At 39.1% G+C, this 22,742-nt stretch overlaps 1 protein-coding gene across 1 annotated transcript; it reads right to left on the reverse strand.

Moving 5' to 3' along the window:
- Positions 1–14,322: 14,322 nt before the first annotated feature.
- LOC145391829 (uncharacterized) lies at positions 14,323–22,504 on the reverse strand. Its single transcript, XM_080266317.1, has 4 exons — positions 22,010–22,504; positions 21,189–21,464; positions 20,797–20,901; positions 14,323–14,634 (listed from the first exon to the last, which is right to left on the reverse strand). Exons 1-4 carry the CDS (start codon positions 22,502–22,504, stop codon positions 14,323–14,325), a joined length of 1,188 nt encoding a protein of 395 aa, XP_080122443.1.
- Positions 22,505–22,742: the final 238 nt, after the last annotated feature.

The raw sequence follows: 22,742 nt of genomic DNA on the forward strand, positions 1-22,742 counted from the left end.
TTTGCTTTTTCATTATCTATCCATCTATTGCCAGATGCCATAATCCCGTAAGGGGTGGCCATTTGACTCGTAGTTATTTGTTTTTTTCATTATTATTATTATTATTATTGCCAGTACAGTATTATTGCTAAGGTCCATATTATATTATAGAAAAGTGGCCTACCTTTTATTCATCGTTTTTGCTAAGACTTTTACGTTTTTTATTACATTTACTATTATTGTCACAGTACTCTATAGAAAAATTGCCCTTCTTTTGTTTTTTTTTTTACTTATTATGTCTGCAGTAAAATACAGAAAAATTGCCCAATACAGTATTTTCTATGACATTCATTTTTGTTATCATGCCGGCAGTGATAGGCAGAAAAAATGCCCATTACTTTTTTACTGCTATATTTTAATCTGACTTGCTAGCTATTCCCAGTTTATAGTATACCAGTTGCAATGAAAACTTACTGTAGTGCAGTATAATTTGACTTTTTTTGGATTATAACCTGAGGCTGCAAATAACCAGCTATCCATCTTCTTATGCCTGAGTTTGATTTTATTAAGCCCAAGAAACCAAGTGCACATCAAGTGATAAAAATTTTCGTGATTAATGTTCTGGCCCAGAATAAAGTACTTCGTGTGCACTCTAGCTTAGGGCAGTTTGTTCTATTCAATTTACTTCAATTGTTGGAACTTATAAGACTTTTTATTCTGAATTCATAGAAAGACACTGCAACCATAGGATTGTGTCCTCTTTAATTAAGGCACAGATTATCTGAAAAATTCCATTGGCAAATTTAAATCTGATTTGACTAGTCCTCAGTTTACATTATGAATTGCAGGGAAATAATTAAGAGATTATGGAAGACATCTATGACTTGCATCGAGGACTTTCAGTACTGTATCCCTGTACCTTCCCTCAAAGATTTTTCCCCTCTCTCTTCAGTATGTATATATTATCCAGTCTCTTTCATATTGTTACAGTAGTTCTCCCCTCATCCTGAGAGCTTGTGTTGACGTATCTGGATTTTCCTTTTTAAGTCTCTGACCTACAGTTTTCTACTCATGAGGATATATATTAGTCTGGTGGTAATATAATGCCCCTGTAGTTTGTTCATGACATCATTTTTATCCACTCTGTTCAGCATATTATTTTCATCCCTAGATCCTGTTTTGATCCATCCAGACTTTCTTTTGAACTCTGCATCAAAGTTTTCAACTCCCAGGGCTGTGTTAAGTCACATGGTAGCACTGTATGGTGTGCCAGTAGTTTTTTCCCTGTCTTCCTTGCCCAAACTTCAAAGTTTATCTGTATTATTTCATCAGTGCCTCTCCTTAATATCGTGCAACTCTGTATTATCATTGTCAGGTTACTCCCTGCTTCTTACCTCATATCCATCTCTGGTTTCCCTTGATTAGCTAATGAGGTTATTCTCAGCCTTCCATAACACTTATTTCAGTATTCCCCTAATCCTGCATGTAGATAAGCCCTCCCCCTGTCTTCACAACATTGTAACATTCCTACCTCATTGTTCCTGTTTCATTTCCATCTCTAATTTCCTTCCATCATCTATTTAGGGTAACCTTTGTGAGCAGTGCTCCTCCTTCTCTGTGTGGTGCAGTTTCCCTTACCTTCATTTTCACATTTCTCCCTGCTTCCTGCCTCATTTCCATCTCTAGTTTCCTTCACATAGTGAAGCTCTTGATTTTCCCTCACTCCCGGTCCACTCTCCCTGCTCCTGCTGAAGGCACCTACTCAACTCCCTCCTGCTCACCCAGTATCTGACTGTTATCAGGCAGTCAGCTCCAGCTCACAGTATTCTACAAGATGTTAGAAACATATATGTGCAGTAGAAAACACTACATGTTACACTGCCACACCTCAGCCACACTCCATAGCTATACCTCACACAAAGACACCCCACTGCCACATGTTCCACTTCCTACTGCACAGAGACTATTTTAGCATTGTACTTTTAGGACCTGATGTAGCTCACTACACAAATCCTCAGGTCATAGCCAGTTTCCTCATAATAAGACAGAATTAACAGGTATGTAATTTCATAAATGTTTAATAATACTGTGTATCATGTTCCCATTGCATACTGAAACTGCAAAAATATTATCATGCAAAGTAAAAAAAAGATGTACTGTATGTAAGAAAAGAGAGTTGGCCAACAGTGGTGTAAGATAACCATGATGTCCTTGGAACACCTTAATGAAAAACATAAGACCTGAGGAAATGTTAACAGCATTTTTATTTGTTATTCTCAAGGTTGGGGAAGATGGTCAAAAACGTATATCTGAAGTTGTATCATCATGTTCAGAGACACTGCTAACATCAGCGTACACTATGTTGTGTTGTTTAATAGCATTCCTTCCTTCAAATCAAGTACATAGCCAGGGGGATGGCTGGGGTGGCATCAACTACCCCCAGAATGTGCACAGTTACTCCAAATTTCCAGAATACCTTGTACCCTCATGAAGAGGTCATCTTGGGATGCCCCTTAATTAGGCTTGCCACCCCATGTTTTTTTAAATTCTAGCTATGTCCCTTTTAATTCTGGGTGTGTCCCTAATTCACAGCCCCTTCTTTACATAGTTATCATCAACTTGAACTTATATATGTGATATGTACTTCTTATCTTTCTGTCGCTCCAGTTTTCTACATCAGTAGTGTACTGTACTATCTTTGTTCTTGTCCCTCCAAGTGTCATGTCAGCTTTGTTCCAGTCAGATAAGTAGTTTCTGTAATTTTATGTGATAAGTATAGCATTTGAGAATGAAAAGACTTAAGATGGAGTTGGTAACAAGACATAATAAACTTTCATGTAAATTGATACTTTAGATTTTATGCAGAAAACTTTTAATTGTGGTGATAATATGGTAACTGTCTAGTAATGTAGCTACTGTAAGTCAGTTATACACTCAGTTCATGGCTACATATTATTTATATACAACTATGTAAGCATTCCTCTGTAAAAACTTGTATCAGCAATGTATAAATAAGGACCACGATACACTGACAAACTTACGACCAATGCTGTGTCATAACTGCAATCTATTTTTCCAGGAAGAATAATGACAATGCAGCATACAGTATTGCCATGTTTCTCGTTCATCCTGCAAATATTGCTCACAAAGGAAACTAAAATCTAATGTAATTTTGCTTTGCAGGAGGGATGTGGAAAGGGAAAACATGATCTGCCTCTGTTTCTAGTTCTTGCTGCAATAATAAATCTAAGTTATGATAGAGAATTGATCATAAATATGTTCAGGAATTCCACTGAAGGTTCACAAACATAAAACGGCACAAATGACTTAAACGCACATCTATCGTGTTCCAACCATGACCAGCAGATATTTGTACTGTACATAATATTTTGAATCACACATGATTAACCCAACCCTTCAATCCAATGACATATTTTTTTAGGCTTGCTATCTCCAGACCATTTTTTTTTTTTTTTTTTTTTTTTTTTTTTTTTTTTTTACTGGAGAGGTAAAATAAATCATCAAATACACTTCACTGCAAGAGGTCTCCCCCAAGGTGAATAAAACTGTCTGGAGGTAGCACGAATAAACTTAAATAAGCCGTCAGATCCGGTAGGTAAATTCTGAGATACAATGGTTACGTTTTCTGTGCTTTCCATCAAGAATATTATTACCTGGCACTAAATCATATAACTACACAATACAGTAATTTAGATATGTTTTAAAGGGAAATATACACCATTAGGGATATAATCAATGCAGGATATATTCATCACAGAAAAAATATCATGTATATCTTTTCCTGTTCAAAAATAATAATTGAGATTTCTGATGGGAAGCTCAGTTTTCAATTATGCCAGCAGAAGCTGAGAGTAAATACTGGTAGTTCATCAGGAATACTGGAAACTTCCTGGATAAACATATATATAGTGTATTTAACTTGAGCTCGGTTTACGTTTGTGGAGCAGGTATCACTAACTCATACAGTACATGTTTTGAACCATGAAATACTGTTAAACTAGTACACCATCATCTCACAGGTTTTTGAAATGTTAACTTGCCTCATCCTTAGGTGGGAAAAGAGGTTGGAATGATGACAATGCTTTTAAGCTATTCTTACCAAAGTTCAGTTAGAAAAAGAAATCTTCCTAAAATTTATAAAAAGGTCTTCAGTGTTTTACCTTCTTATTGCCTGATACTGGAGCCTGTTAGTGGTGGGCGGGGCAACAGAAACTTGAGGCACTTTTGTCCCTACTCAGTAACAACTTCATAATTAACACTCATACTTTAGTGACTTCATAACAACACAATTTTACCGTAACTGACATATTTGGTAGCTGTGTTTTGCAGGAATCTTTAGTCTGTGGCTGGAACTCTTCTGCTCTTGGACAATAATTATCAGTCACAGTTAGCATATCGTCTTGATAGTTATTACCTACAGTACAGTCAACAGAAGAAGGATTATTTACCATATACTGTATAGTAGTCATACCATCCATACCTCACCTGACCCTGTATTACCCCATCAGAAGTATACAGGCCCATTGGTTCTATATAATTGAGCCTTAATGATATTTCAGTACTGTATTCCTCTGTATATTTTGGTTGATCACAGTTTAGGTTAACTGATAATATAATTTTACCTTATATAATTGTAACTTAATGTGGCTGAATAGAATAGACTAAATGTTTATTGAAATAGTGAATACTGGGCAGCCTCTCAAAATTCTTCTCCCTGGGCTGAATATCATGAAGTAAGGACACTTTTTTTGTTGACTGTATATAGCATCTCTTCCCCATCCCCCATAGTCACCCTCTCCTCCACACACCAGCCCTCCCTCAGTATGTAGTATAATTAAAATATAACCCAAAGTACAGTAGTATACATATTGTATATCTTTTAAAACTATATGTTACAGATGGATATATTCTGTATCTTTTTGCCTTACAGTTTCATGAAAAAAGTGAGGTGATTATATAACCTGTAACACACAAACACAAGAACACAACCAGACCAAGTACAGCACATAATTATATTTTCTTTAAGCATACTGTACAAAACAAACAGGCATAAGGCAAGAGGAAGTAAGGTGGAGAGACCTTCCTTCCTCTACTAAAAAGACTGAAAACCTAAGCGTGTAAAACTTGTCCTGTGTAATAGACACGAACATATGTCTACTTATACCAGCAAGAGTATTATAATGCAACAAATATAACCTTTTTTACAGCATAACAGCAAAATACCCATCTATTCAAGGTATTTAATTATTACAACACCTGACCCCTTTGATATGATGATGTCATTTTAAATTTTTCTTGTTATACAGTATTCAGATGTTTTTAGTCCATTCAGGGAGAACTTCTAGCTATGAAGGGGTAAAATAGGGTTTATATTCAACCCTTCCAGCTCAAAAAGTCTCTCCTGATCTGAGTAAAACCATCTGAAAGTTAATAGAATGAAGAAAAAGAAGTCACTGGACAGAAAGGGTTAAGTACCTTATATAGAAATAGTACGATGACAGAAATGAAGATCAGCACAGCACAGTGAGAATTACAACACAGGCCTGTTAAGTTTTCTGAGATACTGGGGTATATGGATTATTATATATATATTATATATAAATACGTATATATATGAATACTGTATGTAAAATTAATGCAATATATTCAAGCCACAGCAAGGCTGAGTTTATGTAAGATAGAATATATATGAATAAATCGGCTATAAAATTATCGTTATATAATAAATGTACAAAATTCTAAAGCCAGATACTTTCATTGACCTAATATGAATGTTTAACTTCCACTCTTATCGTATTCATCTTGGTAAGAACTTAGTAAATGAAGTGATTGATTATGCAGGTATTTCCTAATTAGCTTGTGGCTCATTAGCGAACTGAAGATGACAGATGATGGTGGTAGATCATACACCTTGCTACGACAATGGACAGTCCTTCAACATCACCTCAACAAATAATCTCAGGCAGCACCTGACTGAATCACAGTTTCCTGCAGTTCCCAGGGTTTATGTTTGCAAGGGCCTGGGGTTGCAGCTACTACCACTGCCCACCCTGACATGACTCGAGTATGACAGCAGTGTGGACTAACGTATATTAGCATTTACTGTACGTTTAAATTTTAGAGACTACTGACTATGATCATGTATATGTAAGCTGTTTCACTTGATGTTAGATTCCCATATGTTGCAATCTTGAGCCGTTTCCCTGTTCAGTCCTCTATCTCAGAGTTTTCCATGCAGGACCTCACCCCACATCTTCCACAGTCTGCTTTTATATATTCTTTCCACACCATAACCTTGCATGGTCATTCCTGTGGTTAAACATTTGAGGTGTAGGAGTTCATGGTTAGGTTACCATAGTCATGAAGAGACCAGAGTGGAAGAAGGTATTTTGACAAGAGCAGCCCTCCCTGACTCTCCCGACATCATACATTGCAGATACTTTCCACAGAGGAGGTAATGATTACAGCTGTTTCTGTATTACCCCCTTCATCCTCGTGAAAGCAGGGCTACCATCATGGAGTACAATCATCGGGCATTTTGCATTCACAGTCATCAAGGATGTCAGTTAATTTCACACAATCTATGCTCCAACAGTTTTTTGACTGAGTGTCCCTACTCTTGCCCAAATTCGGAAAGGGAAGAAAGCAAGAAGAGAAGTATCAAATGGTGTATAAATAAATAAAAGCAAGGAAAATAGGCAAGGAGAGGAAAGCGAGAGGTAAAACAAAGAAATGAGAAAAGAAAGAAACAGATGGAAGGAAAGAAATTAAGTAAAATAGTGTAACAGGATGACAAAAGAAGACAAAGGGAGAAAATACAGTAGAGGAAGCATAGCATTCTGTTTCTCTCTACGTACTGCACTGTACCAAGAAATTTTTTCTATCTATCTATTGTCAGACGCCTTAATCCCGTAAGGGGTGGCCACAAACAAATCGCCTCCATGTCACCCTATACCCCGCCATTTCACTGCCCTGGTCCCAGCTCACACATCCCCCTCTCTCATATATAGAAATTTTTTAAGGTGGCTATTTCTTTGTAAAACATGCCAGGAGAAGAAACTATCAATTTATAAAAAAAAAAAATTCTTTAATTGTAGATAAACTGTACATGTTTTTTTTTTTGGTATAATATACACAGTGCACAATCAGTTTTCCTTTTATTCTCTAACCTCCTAAACTCGTCCATCCAGTTGGATGTAACAGCAAAACTATTAAAAAAAAAAAAATCTTTAGAAATACTGCACTTTAAGTGTTGTAAAGGTATAAAAATCATGATAATCTCTCAATCTAAAGTTAAAATGTTTACAAAAGTACTGTACATAAATGATATAATGCTAGCTACCAAAATATCTAACTAGATTATGTGTATTTAAAAAGATGTATCATGATTCAGTTAGGGACATAATGTAATATATTGATTTAAAATATAGTGTACAATATTTTCTTAGTAAAAAGTCTCTTTGGGAATGCTCAAATCTTTCACATTAACTGGAGTGTGATATGGCCATACAGTGAGTTGCACTGTCTGAATTCTGCAAATGCCCTGGACAGGATAGGTAGCTTACTGGCACAACAATCATCCCTCGCTATTTGCAGTTTTGCTATTTCCAGTTTCCATTATTTGTGGGTTAAAAATCCATCTGAAAATAGTTCTACGGTGTATTCTGGGATTATTTAACATGTGTTGTTAAATCATCTGAAAATACACTTTAAACAAGTATATTATAACACCTGGTGATGTTTGGGGCACTACAGTAAAAAAAAATTTTTTGGCAATCATATACAGTGGTTAAGTTACAACTAAAAACGTCTTTTTAGAGAGATTTTAATTATCAGTGAAAATTTACAATTGTGGGGCTCTGAGTTCCCTAACCTACATGGATGGTGAGAGATGCCTGTACACTCCAACAGATCTTTTAAATTACTATACAGTACAGGTACTGCCCTACACAGTACAACAATCTACCTAAGCGCGCTCTTTATGTATACATGAAATATGGTTCACTAATGTGCTTTTCTGGGTGGCTCGGTATGGGCAGTGTGGACACGCATATGGTTTCTCTCCTGTGTGAGTGCGAATATGCGACTTCAAGTTCCCCTTCTGAGAAAATGCTGCTGGGCAGTATGGACATGCAAACGGCTTCTCACCTGTGATAAAAAAGTTTATTCTTAATACTTAATGATCATGGGGCCACGATAACAAATTTTCACTCAATTTTTCTGATCCTGGAACCACAACAACAACAAGAAATTCTACTCTCAGTTTTCATGATCTTCAGGCCACAGCAACAACAATAAAAACAATATTTACTAACAAGTTTCATGATCCTGGGGTCACAAGAACAACAAGAATATAACAGGTCTTCTAAAAATCTAATATCAGTATGGACAGTGTGAACATGCAAATAGTTACTCACCTGTATGAATGCGTATGTGTTTGGACAGGCCTATTTTGTGCGAGGTTGAGTATTTACAATATGGACAATGGTGGATTTTGCCACCACGTCCCCGCCCACCCGGCCTCCAGATGCTTCTAACTGGCACTACCTGTGGGAAAAAAGATTCTTGGGCATAAGCTCATCTATACATGAGCCCAGTGGACTGCAGGCTGAAGCCACCCTTCTGCTATCCACAAGTTTCATTTCAGGGGAGAAGCTGAGGGACATTTGTGTAACTGAGCAGCAAAGCTACCTGGTTATAGCAGTGCCACCATGCGAATGCTTCCCTTGATAGGGTTGGTGAAGAGGATATATGCAGTCGAGCCTGCAGATGGTGGAAGGCATGGCAGTCAAAGAAGGAGGATGGATATGATATAACAAAAAGAAGTGTGTAAGAAAGTGAGGTATGGAAGCTGATGACTATAGGTAACTGATGTGTGATTTTAAGTTTAAATTATGTGTTCCAGCTACTGTTAATACTACAGCACCAAGATGGGACATTATATTTTAAATAAAAAAACATGTTAATTCAGAATTACCTCACAAGAAATTAGCAAACGCTACCATTCATTTTGAAACCATCACTTGGATAAGATAACCACCTGGGTTAGGATACTATTTTTGCCATTGTAGTTTCAAAGGAAGGACGGTAATTTTAAGTGCTGCTCTATCAGTTAGCTGTAGCTGTTCCATGTAAGTTATTTGTGTCTTGGGCTGATCCCAGTGTAAACAGACTGCTGTTACTGGGATTCAGTTTGTTGTAATTAGTTTCAGTATTCTTCCATAAGCCCAGATGCATGCCATCTTTGCTGTTGCCACCATGTTTTAGTTCATAAACTTCCTTTAATTACAGAAATGCAGAGGGCTGGCAGTAATAAAGCTGCCATCACACAATGCATGAGAGATAGTGGGCAGTAAAGTAACTCACCACAAGAACAAGGACTACTGGGCTACAGAGAATGGAAATACTAGTCTAAGGTGAGTCTGACACAGAAAACAGAAACAAAAGCTAGTACAAGATGCCCCAAGGCTGCAAATAATCAAGATGCATAACATCAAACAGTAGCAAGCAATATTCAGTGCTGTATTAAATTATGAATATGCACAATACCAATAATTAGCAACTTTATGTGTACTGTAGTATCCTGTTAATAAATGTTAATAATTTCACCACAGTCGAAAAAGAACATTACATCCTTTTTTCTCTCCAGCCTAGTTCATGTTCATCAATTATCAAGTGGGGCATTTATCCCCATATTCCCTTCCTAACTGTAATTCTAGTTAGAAATACAAATAACCCCCATGTGTAGGTTGAATACTCACCAGTATTTATATTTGCCAAACACCCATTTTGAGTCTTACTTTTCACACAGCTCATAGCCTTAATGACTGCAATGTGGGATTTCTCCTTAGCTGAATAAAACCACTTGGCACTAAACAACATACCATACAATACAGTACAAGGTGATCCATTAATATCATTCCACTAGAAGCTCACCTAATATTATTGTATGTATTATGAGGACGGCTCAATCTGCTGGTTTGGACATGGGTATGGCACTGGGAGTAGGAAATGAATAACTGATGCAAGGTAGACTTTGATAATGCTGACTGAACTGTACCCACAAAACGAAAAATTGCCAGAGTGGAAGAGAAGCATCTATGGACCACTCTATATAATGGTTATCTTACTGGAGGGGCTAATGAAGACTATCCTTAACCTCCCTCAGCATGAGAAGTCCTTACTAAACTGGTAAAAATTATATTACTACCAGAATTTTTAAAAACATAATGAAAAAAGAAAGGAAAATCAATCATGTATTTCTTCTTTGTGGTAGTTTCTTGAGATGCCATCAGTCACAGTTTGTATTCTGCATAGTCACTGCAACATCACCGAGATTATTATAGGACTGATGGTTGTATTCCATGTGGCTTTGGATATAATGTACCACCTCTTCCTTGGTAATAAAATTTGCACATTACACCTCAATTTCCTCTTTACTGTTACTGAAACTGTGCCAAACCTTCCCATACTTCCATGCACCTCATTGTGGGAAGGAACCGAGTTTGACTCTGGTGAGATGCTGTCTACCAAAGGGGGCACCATATTCCTACATGGTGTATATGCTACACTGTGCCTGTGGTGGATGAGTCTGCTTAGCCAGACCATGGTTAAGCAACAACAGGAACATCAATGTCAATAATAAAGTGCAATAAAAACAAGAGAAGGTTGAGGTGAAATATGCAAAATAAACTGTAAAGGTGCTATGAAGCCTTGTTTGCCACTTTGAATACAGAGTTGCAAGCACAGTAAGCTCCCTTTATTCCAAACACTCAGTATCCAACCAAACACAAGAATAGTCTACCCATCTATTGCCAGATGCCTTAATTATGTAAGGGGAGTTCATCAACAAACTGCCTCCATTTCACTCTATCCTCTACCATTTGGCTGCCCTCTCTCCAACTAACACCCCTCCACCTCATAAATCTCTCCATACTCTTCCATCCCATCCTGGGTCTCCCCCTCCATCTCACTCACATACACTCTTCTAGTCAAGCTCTCATTCTCCATCCTCTCCACAAGGCAAAACCACATCAAAGTATTTCTCTTAACACTTTGAATCATTCACATCAGCACCACAACTACATTAATAAGGTTTAATAATAAAACTCTAGTGAAAAACTGTTATATTTTCCAAGTAACAGAAGGAAACAGGTATGCAACTGTATAAAACAAACATACTTGGATCAATAAAAAAATAAATCTAGGAGATTCTCATGCCTCCTAACTGGAGACAAGCATTCATAATGAAGCACATGTCACTCAGATCTATACTGTATATATATATTATCATTTGTTGTTTTGAGTGAATAATGGAATATCTTTAATCTATTCTTTCCTATTTGAACATTACAGTACAGTACAGCGAAGGCTCATGTCTGATTTTAGGACATCCTTAGCCTGTCTTTGTCCATTTGAACATTCAAGTATTGTGCAATGGAGGGGTATGTCACATTCAGTGTCCAGGCTATTAGCTACTGTGTCTTGATGTCACAGAATGATGAACTGTGCCTGTCTTATGTAACTCCAGCTAATAGCACCAAATGGCCCTGATATAGGAATGATTATCCAGCCCTGTTCATGATCTCAGTGGGTCAGGTAATAACTTTTTTTTTTTTTTTTACTCAAACATTGAAACTAGTACATAATTATATGTACTGTATAAGGATCCTCACACTGTGTTACCTGGTAATCAAACAATTATGACAAAAAACAATGCTCTGAGAATAAGGACTATACAAAGACCATAAATATAGGTCACTTGCACTGAGAAACATGAGTACCCAGTACTTATAACCATGGACCACATTAACATAAAAGGCACACAATTCATCACTTCAGCACAGGAATTTTTCCATCCTTGAAACTCTTATGTTACACCACCTCCCACCATGAAGAAACAAAAACAAACTTCCCAATACAGCACAGAGAGACTGAACATCATCCTTTCTCTTCTGTCCTACACTACATTTACTGATAACAAAGAAATTGCCACCAAAGCCTTCTGAAACCATCAGCCAAACAGCATCCTTGACAAACCACTTACCAGGCATTCATCTCATCCCAGAGGGACATGAATGCACACAGTCAGATAATGGTGTTATTATCCCCCTTCTCTGCTTCAATGCCAACACACACTACAGCTTACAGCTCGCAAACAATCCACTATATTCTCACTGTAACGCATCCCCGCACACCACAACACACTCACCTTATGCACCTCCCTCTCACACCACACACAATCCTTGAATATAACCTACACAAGATATCTCTAGGGATGCCTGATTTCCTGCAGTCCACAGGGTCCATACCCAGATCCTAAACAACAACTTCTGTACAATGTCCTTATTTGATTACAGTTAAGCCGAACATTTAGGCTGTATTATCTATCTATCTATTGCCAGACGCCTCAATCCCGTTTGGGGTGGCCACAAACAAATCGCCTCCAAGTCGCCCTGTCCCCCGCCATTTCACTGCCCTGCTCCCAACTCACACCCCCATCTCTCATATACCTCTCCACCCCATCCCTCCATGAAATGAAACATATTGTACTGAAACACTAAAAATTCTATCCAATTCACTAGGAACTTCAAAAATGCTGGACAACAGAAGAAACATAAAATGGCTTAAGCTGAAACAGAAATAAGACAAAATTGCTTAAGATAAGATTATGATCCTGTTCTCCTAATTAATCTTCAAACTCTCAAAGGGAATCTGTGATATCAATAGTCTGTCAGTCCATTTGATATTTCTCACAAAATCAAGTCTCTCTGACCATTTCCAAAATTCATGTAACTGAGAAAACTGGAAACTGAGATAGACAGACAGACAGATGAATGGAGGGTAAACAGTTATACACATTCAGAACTCTTTAATCAGACACGAGGACCTGTTCTGTACCTGTACTATACTTAATACTGTCTATACACATTTGATATGCTCTGTTCTTGAAGGGATTAGCAGATTAAGCATAACAGATTGTCTTATCAACGGAAGTGGTGGGCAGTATATAAATCAACAAATACTCGTACAGCACCACATTTATCTACATACATGACTGTTGCTGTTTAGAGTTTTGGGTAAATCATTTAACTGTTCATCGTTTTAGATATATCATTTAACTGTTTATAGTTTTAGATATGTCTTAGGGTCATATTAAAAGTGGTTTGGGGGATTCCTCAACATCTCTTCCGTGGTGATTTATTTTGCATATTACACCTCAATCTTCTTAGTTGGTCTGTTTTCATTTGATGAAGACCCCTGACCCCTCTCAGCTCGGTTGATGGCCAAGTGTAGTCAGATGGGAAGATGTATCCCGCTAGTAACCATGGAGATTCAATCCTACCTAATAACTAAAACTCAATGAAGTTTATGCAACCACAACTTAGTATTCACCTTAATAGCCTGGTTCTGTCAAATGAAAACAAACCAAGGGTAGTAAGTTACTGGTAATTTGTTGATATTAAAAACAATATAAATATCATGCAAGACAATGTTAAGGTGTAATAGGCAACATAAATAACTGACATAACAATGGTATGATGTCTCCTATGCCACCTACAATATGTCTGTTTGCCCATCAGTCAAAAGGCATCATTTTCATTATATTCCTGCTAACATAACACAATTTTCTTCAGCTTACAAAAGATTTAAGGCGGGGGTTAGCTAAAGTCTTCATTAACCCCATTAAAAAAAAAAAATAAAAAAAATAAATAAATAACTCACCTGGCCTGAGCAAAACAGAGAGGGGGTGGCAATAATGAAATGAAAATGACACCATTGGACTGAGGTGTTTAAAAGGAGACTGACAATGTTTTAATTACTTTCATGCCATTTTTCATATTTTTTAAAAACAAAGTAATCATGCTATTTCGCAAGAGGTTTATTTAATATTTCTTCATGCTATTGTGATACAGTGTGTGGCCCATATCAGAATGGCCATGCTGTTCTACTGTCATGTCATCTCTTTTCTTACTACCTGGACCTATCTTCATATCTGTGATGATGATAATGACCTTTCATTACTAACTTTACTTTTTTCTGGGAGGGGGGATTTCTTCAGTAATTTTTAAAGTAGTCCAGATTTCCTGCCCCACTTCTTGACATGTTTGTGGTGGATGGTGATATGGACCACCAGAATCTGCTTTTGTATGGATGTAAAGGGGCACTGGAAGGCAACTAAATGGCTTTTCAAAAATAACTTCTTTTGCTACATATCACAAAGTTTTTGTTAACACTGTGAAGGTCTATATTCTGAAGTTCTTAATATGCTATTTCTGTAAATTTTTTTAAATATTCTGAAGCAGTAGAGCGGTCTCTCATTTACTTGACATGTTTGTGGTGAGACGAGATATGGGCCACCAGACTCTGCTTGCGTATGGCTCTATAGGGACACTGGAGGCAAGCAAACGGCTTTTCGCCTGTGTGAGTCAGTATGTGCCTCGTCAAACACTGCTTGCGGGAGAATTTAGCCTGGCAATAGGGGCAAGGGTAGGGTCGTTCCCCAGTATGAATTCTGAGGTGCTTTGTGAGGTTGACTTTCTTCCAGGTTGTGTATTTACAGTATGGACAAGGGTGGATCTTCAGGGCCACCTCCCGGCCTTCGGGTTTTGCCTCTACCTCCTGCACCTCCATCTGTGGGTGATGGCGGCCTTAAGTCATCTTTTCTAACATTTAAATTACAAATATATATATATACAGGAATGCATTTAATGAAATTTTTAGAAGGTGCAATCACACCTTAATCATCTTCGTGATAATTACAGTACAGTACATTACAATTACAAATACTGTATTTACATTCTTTAAATCATTACATTTTTCAGAAACATATCATTTGCTAACAAAATGTTTAAAACATTTTCATTTGATGATGTCTTTTAATTTTATTCTTGCTATCTCAAGACAATTATGCTGTATTTAACTCAGGATGGAGTTTTTCAAACTGGAGAGGTTAGCTGTTGCCTTCAATTAGCGCCACAGCAAGAAGGGGTGGCTGAATGCCACTGGCCATCCCTCAAATATGCCAGGGCATCCCTAAAATCTGAGGGAATATTCCCCCAAACCCCTAGAGCTTTCCTTGGTTCATCCCATTTTAAAAATCCTGGCTGTTTTTGCCTACATTAACTCCTACACTACCCAGGTGCTCTCCTAAGCAGGATAAAATAATCTAGTACCAGCCAAAATAAAATATAAAACACATAATCATATAACCAAATTATGGCGCCTGGTGGTTTAGTGGGTAATTAAGGCACTCCAATTGGAATGGGCCAGTGCAGGTTTATATCCAAGGGATGGTTGGGGTTTATAGTTCATGTAATGCCACTCAGGGATGAGTGAGGCTGGTCACTCTCATCTTAAATGTCAGGACCAACTTGCATAGCCCTGTTGCTCCTACGGTCCCTATGGGGCATCACAGGAGTAGATGATGATGATGCTCAAGCTAGGGAGATTAATATGAGCTACCATCATCTGAGGTGAATCACACAGTGGTACCAAAATGACCAGTCAGTTCTGCTGCCTGGTTATACAAACAACCCTCAATTCCCTCCCTATTCCCCCAAAGGAGGATGGTGGATTGCAGGAGGAAAACCAGCCTGCGGTCCACCAGGTCCACATGCAGATGACCCTGGGATTGTCACTACTACTACTACTATCCTACCCCACTGGGCCAAGAGGTCTCCCCTGAGCTTAATAAAATTGTCTGGAGAGAAAAGAAACATAATGAAAAAGACATCACCGTGCTAAATGGGTTATTAGCTGATCCTTTAACAACCTTTCAAATCTGCCGTTGTGAAGGCCAACCATAACTTAAAGGTAAATACCACCACCCACTGCACAATTTCAAACTACGAGCATTACCGTAGCTAAGTGGAATTTATGAATGACATCCAGTTTGTCATTAAGAATTATCTGTACTAAAAAATGATTGACTACTGTACATATTCCTGAAGACAATGACCCGCAAAGTCATACATACAGTATAATTTGTAGTACATGTACAGACAGGAACAGTTAAGCCACTCAATACACTGGCATAAGTTTTCTTTTGTTTCTTATCTATATTAGAGAATGGTTCTCATGCAGTTAGTGTGTACAGTATATATATATTTTATATGGCAATGTAATACTGCAAAGCATGCAGCATGCACTTGCATCTTCTACTGACTACAGAACATGTACATCCTGGTAACTGTATTCAATTACTGTACTATGCTACTGTACTTATACACCAGACAGAAAGAGGAATAATACAGTACATATAGTACTGTTTGTATAGCTGAAACAATTATTACTCCTGCTGTTTCTTATTTCTGTACATAAAGAAAATATGCACAGGCAACTTGAAAAAAAAAAAAATGCTGTATTTCTATCTATCTATCTATTGCCAGACGCCTCAATCCCGTTTGGGGTGGCCACAAACAAACCGCCTCCAAGTCGCCCTGTCCCCCGCCATCTCACTACCCTGCTCCCAACTCACACCCCCCTCTCTCATATACCTCTCCACCCCATCCCTCCATCTCATCCTCGGTCTCCCCCTCCCTCTTCCACCCTCCACCTCACTCACATACACTCTCTTCGTCAGTCTTTCACCCTCCATCCTCTCCACATGGCCAAACCACCTCAGTGTGTTCCTCACAACGCTTCCTATCACATCCACATCAACACCACAACGCTCCTTTATATCCTCATTCGTCAGCCTGTCTCTCCACGTGACTCCACAAGCTCCTCTTAAATAACTCATTTCCACTGCTCTCACTCTTGACTTGTGTCCTTCCAACAACGTCCAAGCTTCACTTCCGTACGTTAGAGTTGGTATCACAATACTGTCATGTAGTAACTTTTTTACTTCCATGCTCACTTCCCTGTTTCTTATCACTGCTTTCAAGGAACCAGCAACCTTTCTTCCCTGCTGTACCCTTTCAAGCACTTCACCCTCCAAACCTCCATCCTTACTCATCACACTACCCAAATACTTAAACGTACTCACATTTTCCAATTCCTCACCATCCAACCTCGCTATACATTCACTGACTTCACCTCTCTCAAAGACCATCACTTTACTCTTCCCTACATTCACCTTTAGGTTCCGTTTCTTACACACTCTCTCAAACTCATCCACCAAGCCTTGCAGCTCCCCTTCATCTTCACTCAACAACACAGTATCATCTGCAAACAACAGTACAGGGAGTTTCCAAACACTATCCTCTCTCACCAGGGCCACTCCAACATCCACTACCCTACCTTGTACCTCTTTTATTACCCCATCCATGTACAGATTGAACAACCATGGAGACATGACACATCCCTGTTTCAAACCAACTTTCAAAGAGAAAAATTCACTTAGTTCACCATCCACACGCACTGCAGCCTTAGCACCATCATACATACTCTTCACAGCATTCAACAACTTCCCATCTACTCCATATATTCTTAACACTTTCCACAATCCTTGTCTATCCACCCTGTCATATGCTTTCTCCAAATCCATGAAAGCCGCATACAACTTCTTTCCCTTCTCTAGAAACTTTTCCACTAAAGATCTAAGAATGAATATCTGATCTACACAACCTCTTCCCTTCCTAAAGCCTCCCTGTTCTTCTCCAACTAATTTCTCTGTTCTTTCTCTAACTCTGTCTATAAGTATCCTACCATACACTTTTCCTATTATACTAAGAAGACAAATGCCCCTATGATTACCACACACTTCTTTTTCCCCTTTTCCTTTGTACAAGGGAATAATTATACCTGACTTCCAATCCTCCGGGACTCTACCTTCCTCCCAGGCCAATCTGCACATCTTCCACATCCATTCTACTACTATCTCTCCCCCATGCTTCAGCATCTCACCACACACTCCATCAATTCCTGGGGCTTTCCCGATTTAACTTTCTTCATTGCTTCCACAACCTCTATCCTACTGATTTCTACCTGTCTTCTCACCTCCCTCCTTCTCCCAGCCATTCCCCAGCCACTTATACTCGCATTACTTCCATCCTCTACGTTCAACAATTCCTTAAAGTGTTCTCTCCATCTGCTCACTTTTTTCTCCCTTCTCCACTAGTAATCTACCATGTTTATCTTTCACTCCCCTGCTAACTTCACTTCCACCCTGTCTTACTCTTTTCACTTCTCTCCAGAACATTTTCTTACAGTCCCTCCACTTTACACTCAAATTCCTTCCAAATTCCTCATCCACTCTCTTCTTACTCTCTCTTACTAATCTCTTCACCTCTCTCTTCCTTTCCACATATAACTCTCTCTTCTGCCTCTCAACTTCTTCCACGTCCCTATTTCTCATCCATTCATTGTATGCTTTCTTCTTTTGTGCCACAGCCTGTTTCACCTCTTCAGTCCACCACGCTGTTCCTTGCACCCCCCTCCGTCTTCTCTTCCTTCCACACACCACATCACATGCTGCACATATTTCTTCTGTAAATATCTTACACACACCTTCCACGTCTCCCATCTGCTCCAATTCATATTTGCCCAATCGTTCCTCCACTTCTCTCTTATACTCTGCCTTTTTCTCATCCTCTTGTAACCTTTCCACTATCCTTGCAACTACTCCTTCCTCTCGTCTTTCCCTTCTTCTATTCCTCCATCTTACTTGCATCCTAATTCTGGCCACCACCAAGTAGTGGTCAGAAAGGCCACTCCCCAACCTCTATAAACTCTTGCATCCAATATACATCTTCGCATCCTTTCATCCACACACACATAATCAATCATTGCCTTCCTTTCATTCAGTTCACCACCCACCCTTCTCATCACTCGCCATGTATACCTGTGGATCATTTTTATGCCTGAAGAGGTATTGGCTATTACCAACCCCCTCCCAGCACAGATGTCCACTAACGCACTCCCATTCTCATCTATCTCAGCAGGCACACCCCACTCACCAACTATTCCATCCACCTTCACATTACCAACTTTACCATTCATATCACCGATCAAAAACACTCTCTCATTCCTTCCAAACTTTTCCATGCACACTTCCACATTTGTCCAGAACTCTTCTCTCACTCTTCTAGCACGATCTTGCGTTGGCGCATACACACACACAATCGCCCACATTTGTATTCCAACTTTCAACTTTACCCACACAATCCTTGACCCAACTGATCCATACTGTCTTATGCTCTTCTTCCATCTTTTACTCACAACTATACACACTCCTTCCTTTGCCCTCTCATTCTCATCTACTCCTGCACATATACCCCATCCATACTCCCATTCTCTCACACTTTCTCCTCTCCATTTTGTTTCAGTTATTCCACATACATCCACTTTCGCATCCTCAAGCACCTGGACAATCTCTCTCTCTTTCACCTCATCATTCGCTCCTCTTACATTCCATGTACACATTACCAAGTCCTTTGTCCGGTCCTGGGTCGTCAACGTTTGGTCAGTCCTTGTCCGAGGCTTCTTGTTTGTTTTTTTAGTTAGTTGTTTTCCGGGGAGGGGCACTAACCCTCCGCCAACCCTTTTAGTCGCCTTTTACGACAAGCAGGGATACTGGGGGAGTATTCTTGAAAACCCCCCTACCCCCAGGGGGTATTTCAAAGGTTAAAAAGTAATCATCTGCTTATCTGTAAGACCCTGAAAAAGTTCTACTGACCTAGTATGGTACAAGCATCATTTAAGCCTAATAGTAATTGCAGTAGATCTTATGAATAAAAAAACAATTCATGTTTTACTTTAGTATTGTTCATCATCATCATCCAGACCTCCTTTACCACCCCAGGGCAGGGTGAGGAGTAGCAAAGTCCAGACAGCCCAAGTTTGCCCAATTCAAGTTGCTTTTGTATTCCAAGGATAAGTTAATACAGTGATGGCTACAAGATGATTTTGGATTTCCCAATAGCTCTGGATATTTTTAAAACCTCTTACTTTGTGGTTTAATCTTCAAATTACACATCAATATTCTCTTGTGTGTTACTGATGTAAATTAAAATGGTACTATGAAGCATCCTGTGGCACGAAGAACACTGAGTAGCTACTGTATGGCCCTTATTGTATAACTGACAAACTGCACCACACATTAGAAAATCTGCATCACAGCCAAGTACCTATGTAATTCTTCAATAACTACCATTCAACGCTACAGTCCACTTATCCCTTTTGTTTTAATCTTAACGCAACCATATAATTTCATACAGCTTCAGAGGGACCCCTCAGACTGAAGTGGTTAATGCAAGCTACTGCAACCCTCCAGTTCTAAATACCGTACTTCTCTTTTGCTAAACAAATTCATCTGGAGATAGCAAGAATAAGATCATCATCACTAGTGCAGGAGTTTACACAAAATACTTTAGAGTTATAACTTGGGGCTGTATTCTAAGTGGCATAGGCTAGGCAATTTCACAGTGCATTTTTCCTCCATGAAATATGGTACTTTATAATGCTTGATACTTCTTTTTAACTTCTCGTAGTGCCGTAGAGGGTTGCCTTTATGTGGTGGGACTGATATAGCCTGGTGGCAGACCTGACTGGTTATACAAATGTCTAGCTTCCTCCCTATCCTGAAATGGAGGAAATGGAGGACAGTGAACTGCAGATGGTGACTTCAGCCTGCAGTCTGCCAGGTTCATGCTCCGATGAGACTGGAGCAACAATAATAACAGCAAGAACATCCATCTGTATGTTACTTAGGCATAATATTCAGATACTTGAATAAAAGTGTAGCAAGCATATAAATTGATAAGAAAACTGTGCTACAAATCCTACTATGCCACTTAACACACAGCCTTTTTATCAGTGACTAACATACAGTAATATTATAGCCTTACTTACCTGCTTGTGAGGCTCTTGTGGAATGCTATGTGGAAAAACTGGAGCCTTCGTGCCATGACTTCCCTTGGCCATGGGTATGCTGGCCATGTGATCACTGCCAAACCACTGAAAAATTACACCAGTTACTTTACCAGGTTAAAGTATGAGGGATGGTTAGGATTTACCGACTTTCTCTAGCCTGTGCTAGTTACAAAGAAGTGCTACTGAATGTGTAGTATGATCTTATTGTATCACTGAGACATGGAAAACAAGCTCCAAAAGGATAAAAATTTATCTCTAGTTATCTATTGCCAGATGTCTGAATCCCATACAGGGTGGCCACAGATGAATCACCTCCATGTCATCCTGTCTTCTACCTTGTGAATGATCTACAGTAATTGGTGCACACTTACTTGCTGCATGTCTGAGGGTCCTGGTAGAGTGGCAGTAAGTTCCTGCTGGTATGTGTCATGTGGTGCAGGGTGAGGAACGTAGTCGGTGTGCTGGCCATTATGACTTGTCTGGCCCAGTCTTGCCAGTATGTCCTCACTCTCACTTGCTTGCCCCAGTTCGCTTTCCTTCTCTTTCCCAGTGACCTCATATCCTTCCTCGCAGGCCTGCGTCTCACTCTCTCTACTTGTATCCATTTTCTCTTCTTTAATCTCAAGTTCACAATCTGTATGGGTATCCTGAAATTCATATGCCTCTTTAGAAAAACACTTCTAAGTTCACACTCTGTATCCCGAAATGTACAGAGTGTCTCTGGGAAATACAGCTCCAAGATAACATGTCTATAGGGTCAGTATCAAGACAAAACTTCATTGGTTGATACATGTATGATTCAAAACAGTAAATCTTTGTTATATGCTGGTGAAGTGCTCCAAAATATAATTTTTCTGTACACCTGGTATTGAAAGTTGAGGGAAACAGGCAAATCAAGCTTTATATGTAACAGTGGAAGTTTAATAGGTATTTTCTACAACTTAATGTGAATTTCTGTGTCTAACTACAACCAGACGCCTTAGTCCCAGAGGAGGTAACCACTCAAACAAATCACCTCCATATCACCAAGTTCTCCACCACCATGCTGGCCTCCTTCCAACTCACACCACCTTCATTCATATACCTCTCAACTCCATCCCTTCACCTCATTCTTGGTCCTGGACTTAATGGCAAACAACTATATGAAGAAAGGTAATAAATACAATGATAAGATTTTCTGTACCCTACCCACCTGCACTGGGTCTTCCACTGGCTGAGTCATTTCTTCTTCTTCTTTACTTGGCACAGAATCAGAGTTTTCCTCCGCTAAGTTTCTTGCTGGCTCTACTTGGTCTTGGGGGCTGGCTGGTGCTGCTTGCGAATTCTGTACCTCATATGCCTCAGTGTTCCTATCTCTTCTCGTCCTCTTGGGCAGTGGACTAGTGCTGGTTTCCTGAGTCTGCGTTCCTTTCCTCCTGGGACTCGTGCTGCTTTCGGCATTACTGGTCCACTGCCTTTTACTTGTCTTTTTCTCATGCCTTGGTGAATAATTCTGCCTAGAAGAGGGTTCATCCGGTACAGCCAAACCCTTGATCTGTAGGAGCTCGGCAACTTTCAAGAGGTGTGGAAGGTTTATCTGATCCACATTTACAGCTCCATCATACATGTAGCTTAGAATGGCCTCAAGATCAGCAGATCTTATGTTCAGCACTATGACTGGGTGCTTGCAGGGTGTATTTTCAAACATCTTTTCAAAATACTCGCTACATGTTGACAGGACTAATTTGTGTACAGGGTAAAACTTTCCTTCACATGTGATTGTTGCATCAGCATACCTCTCCTGGAAAGAAATTAATAAATAATGACACCTTTCTTTACCATATATAAAGTTAATATGAAAAAAAAAAAATCAATATAATGACTGGCTCTTTTACTGCATTACAGAGGCTGGTAGATCCTATATCTAATGGTGTATATGCCCGTAA

This window comes from Coenobita brevimanus, chromosome 20 (assembly GCF_032717465.1).
Source record: "Coenobita brevimanus isolate Jiangsu-jjx chromosome 20, ASM3271746v2, whole genome shotgun sequence".
NCBI lineage: Eukaryota > Metazoa > Arthropoda > Malacostraca > Decapoda > Coenobitidae > Coenobita > Coenobita brevimanus.

Coding starts and splice junctions, on each gene's coding strand:
- LOC145391829 (XM_080266317.1), bottom strand. CDS start 22,504: ATGTTTGAAAATACACCCTGCAAGCACCCAGTCATAGTGCTGAACATA. Junction 20,902..21,188: donor GACCCTCAGACATGCAGCAA/GTAAGTGTGCAC, acceptor GTAATTTTTCAG/TGGTTTGGCAGTGATCACAT. Junction 14,635..20,796: donor CACAAGAGCCTCACAAGCAG/GTAAGTAAGGCT, acceptor CATCACCCACAG/ATGGAGGTGCAGGAGGTAGA.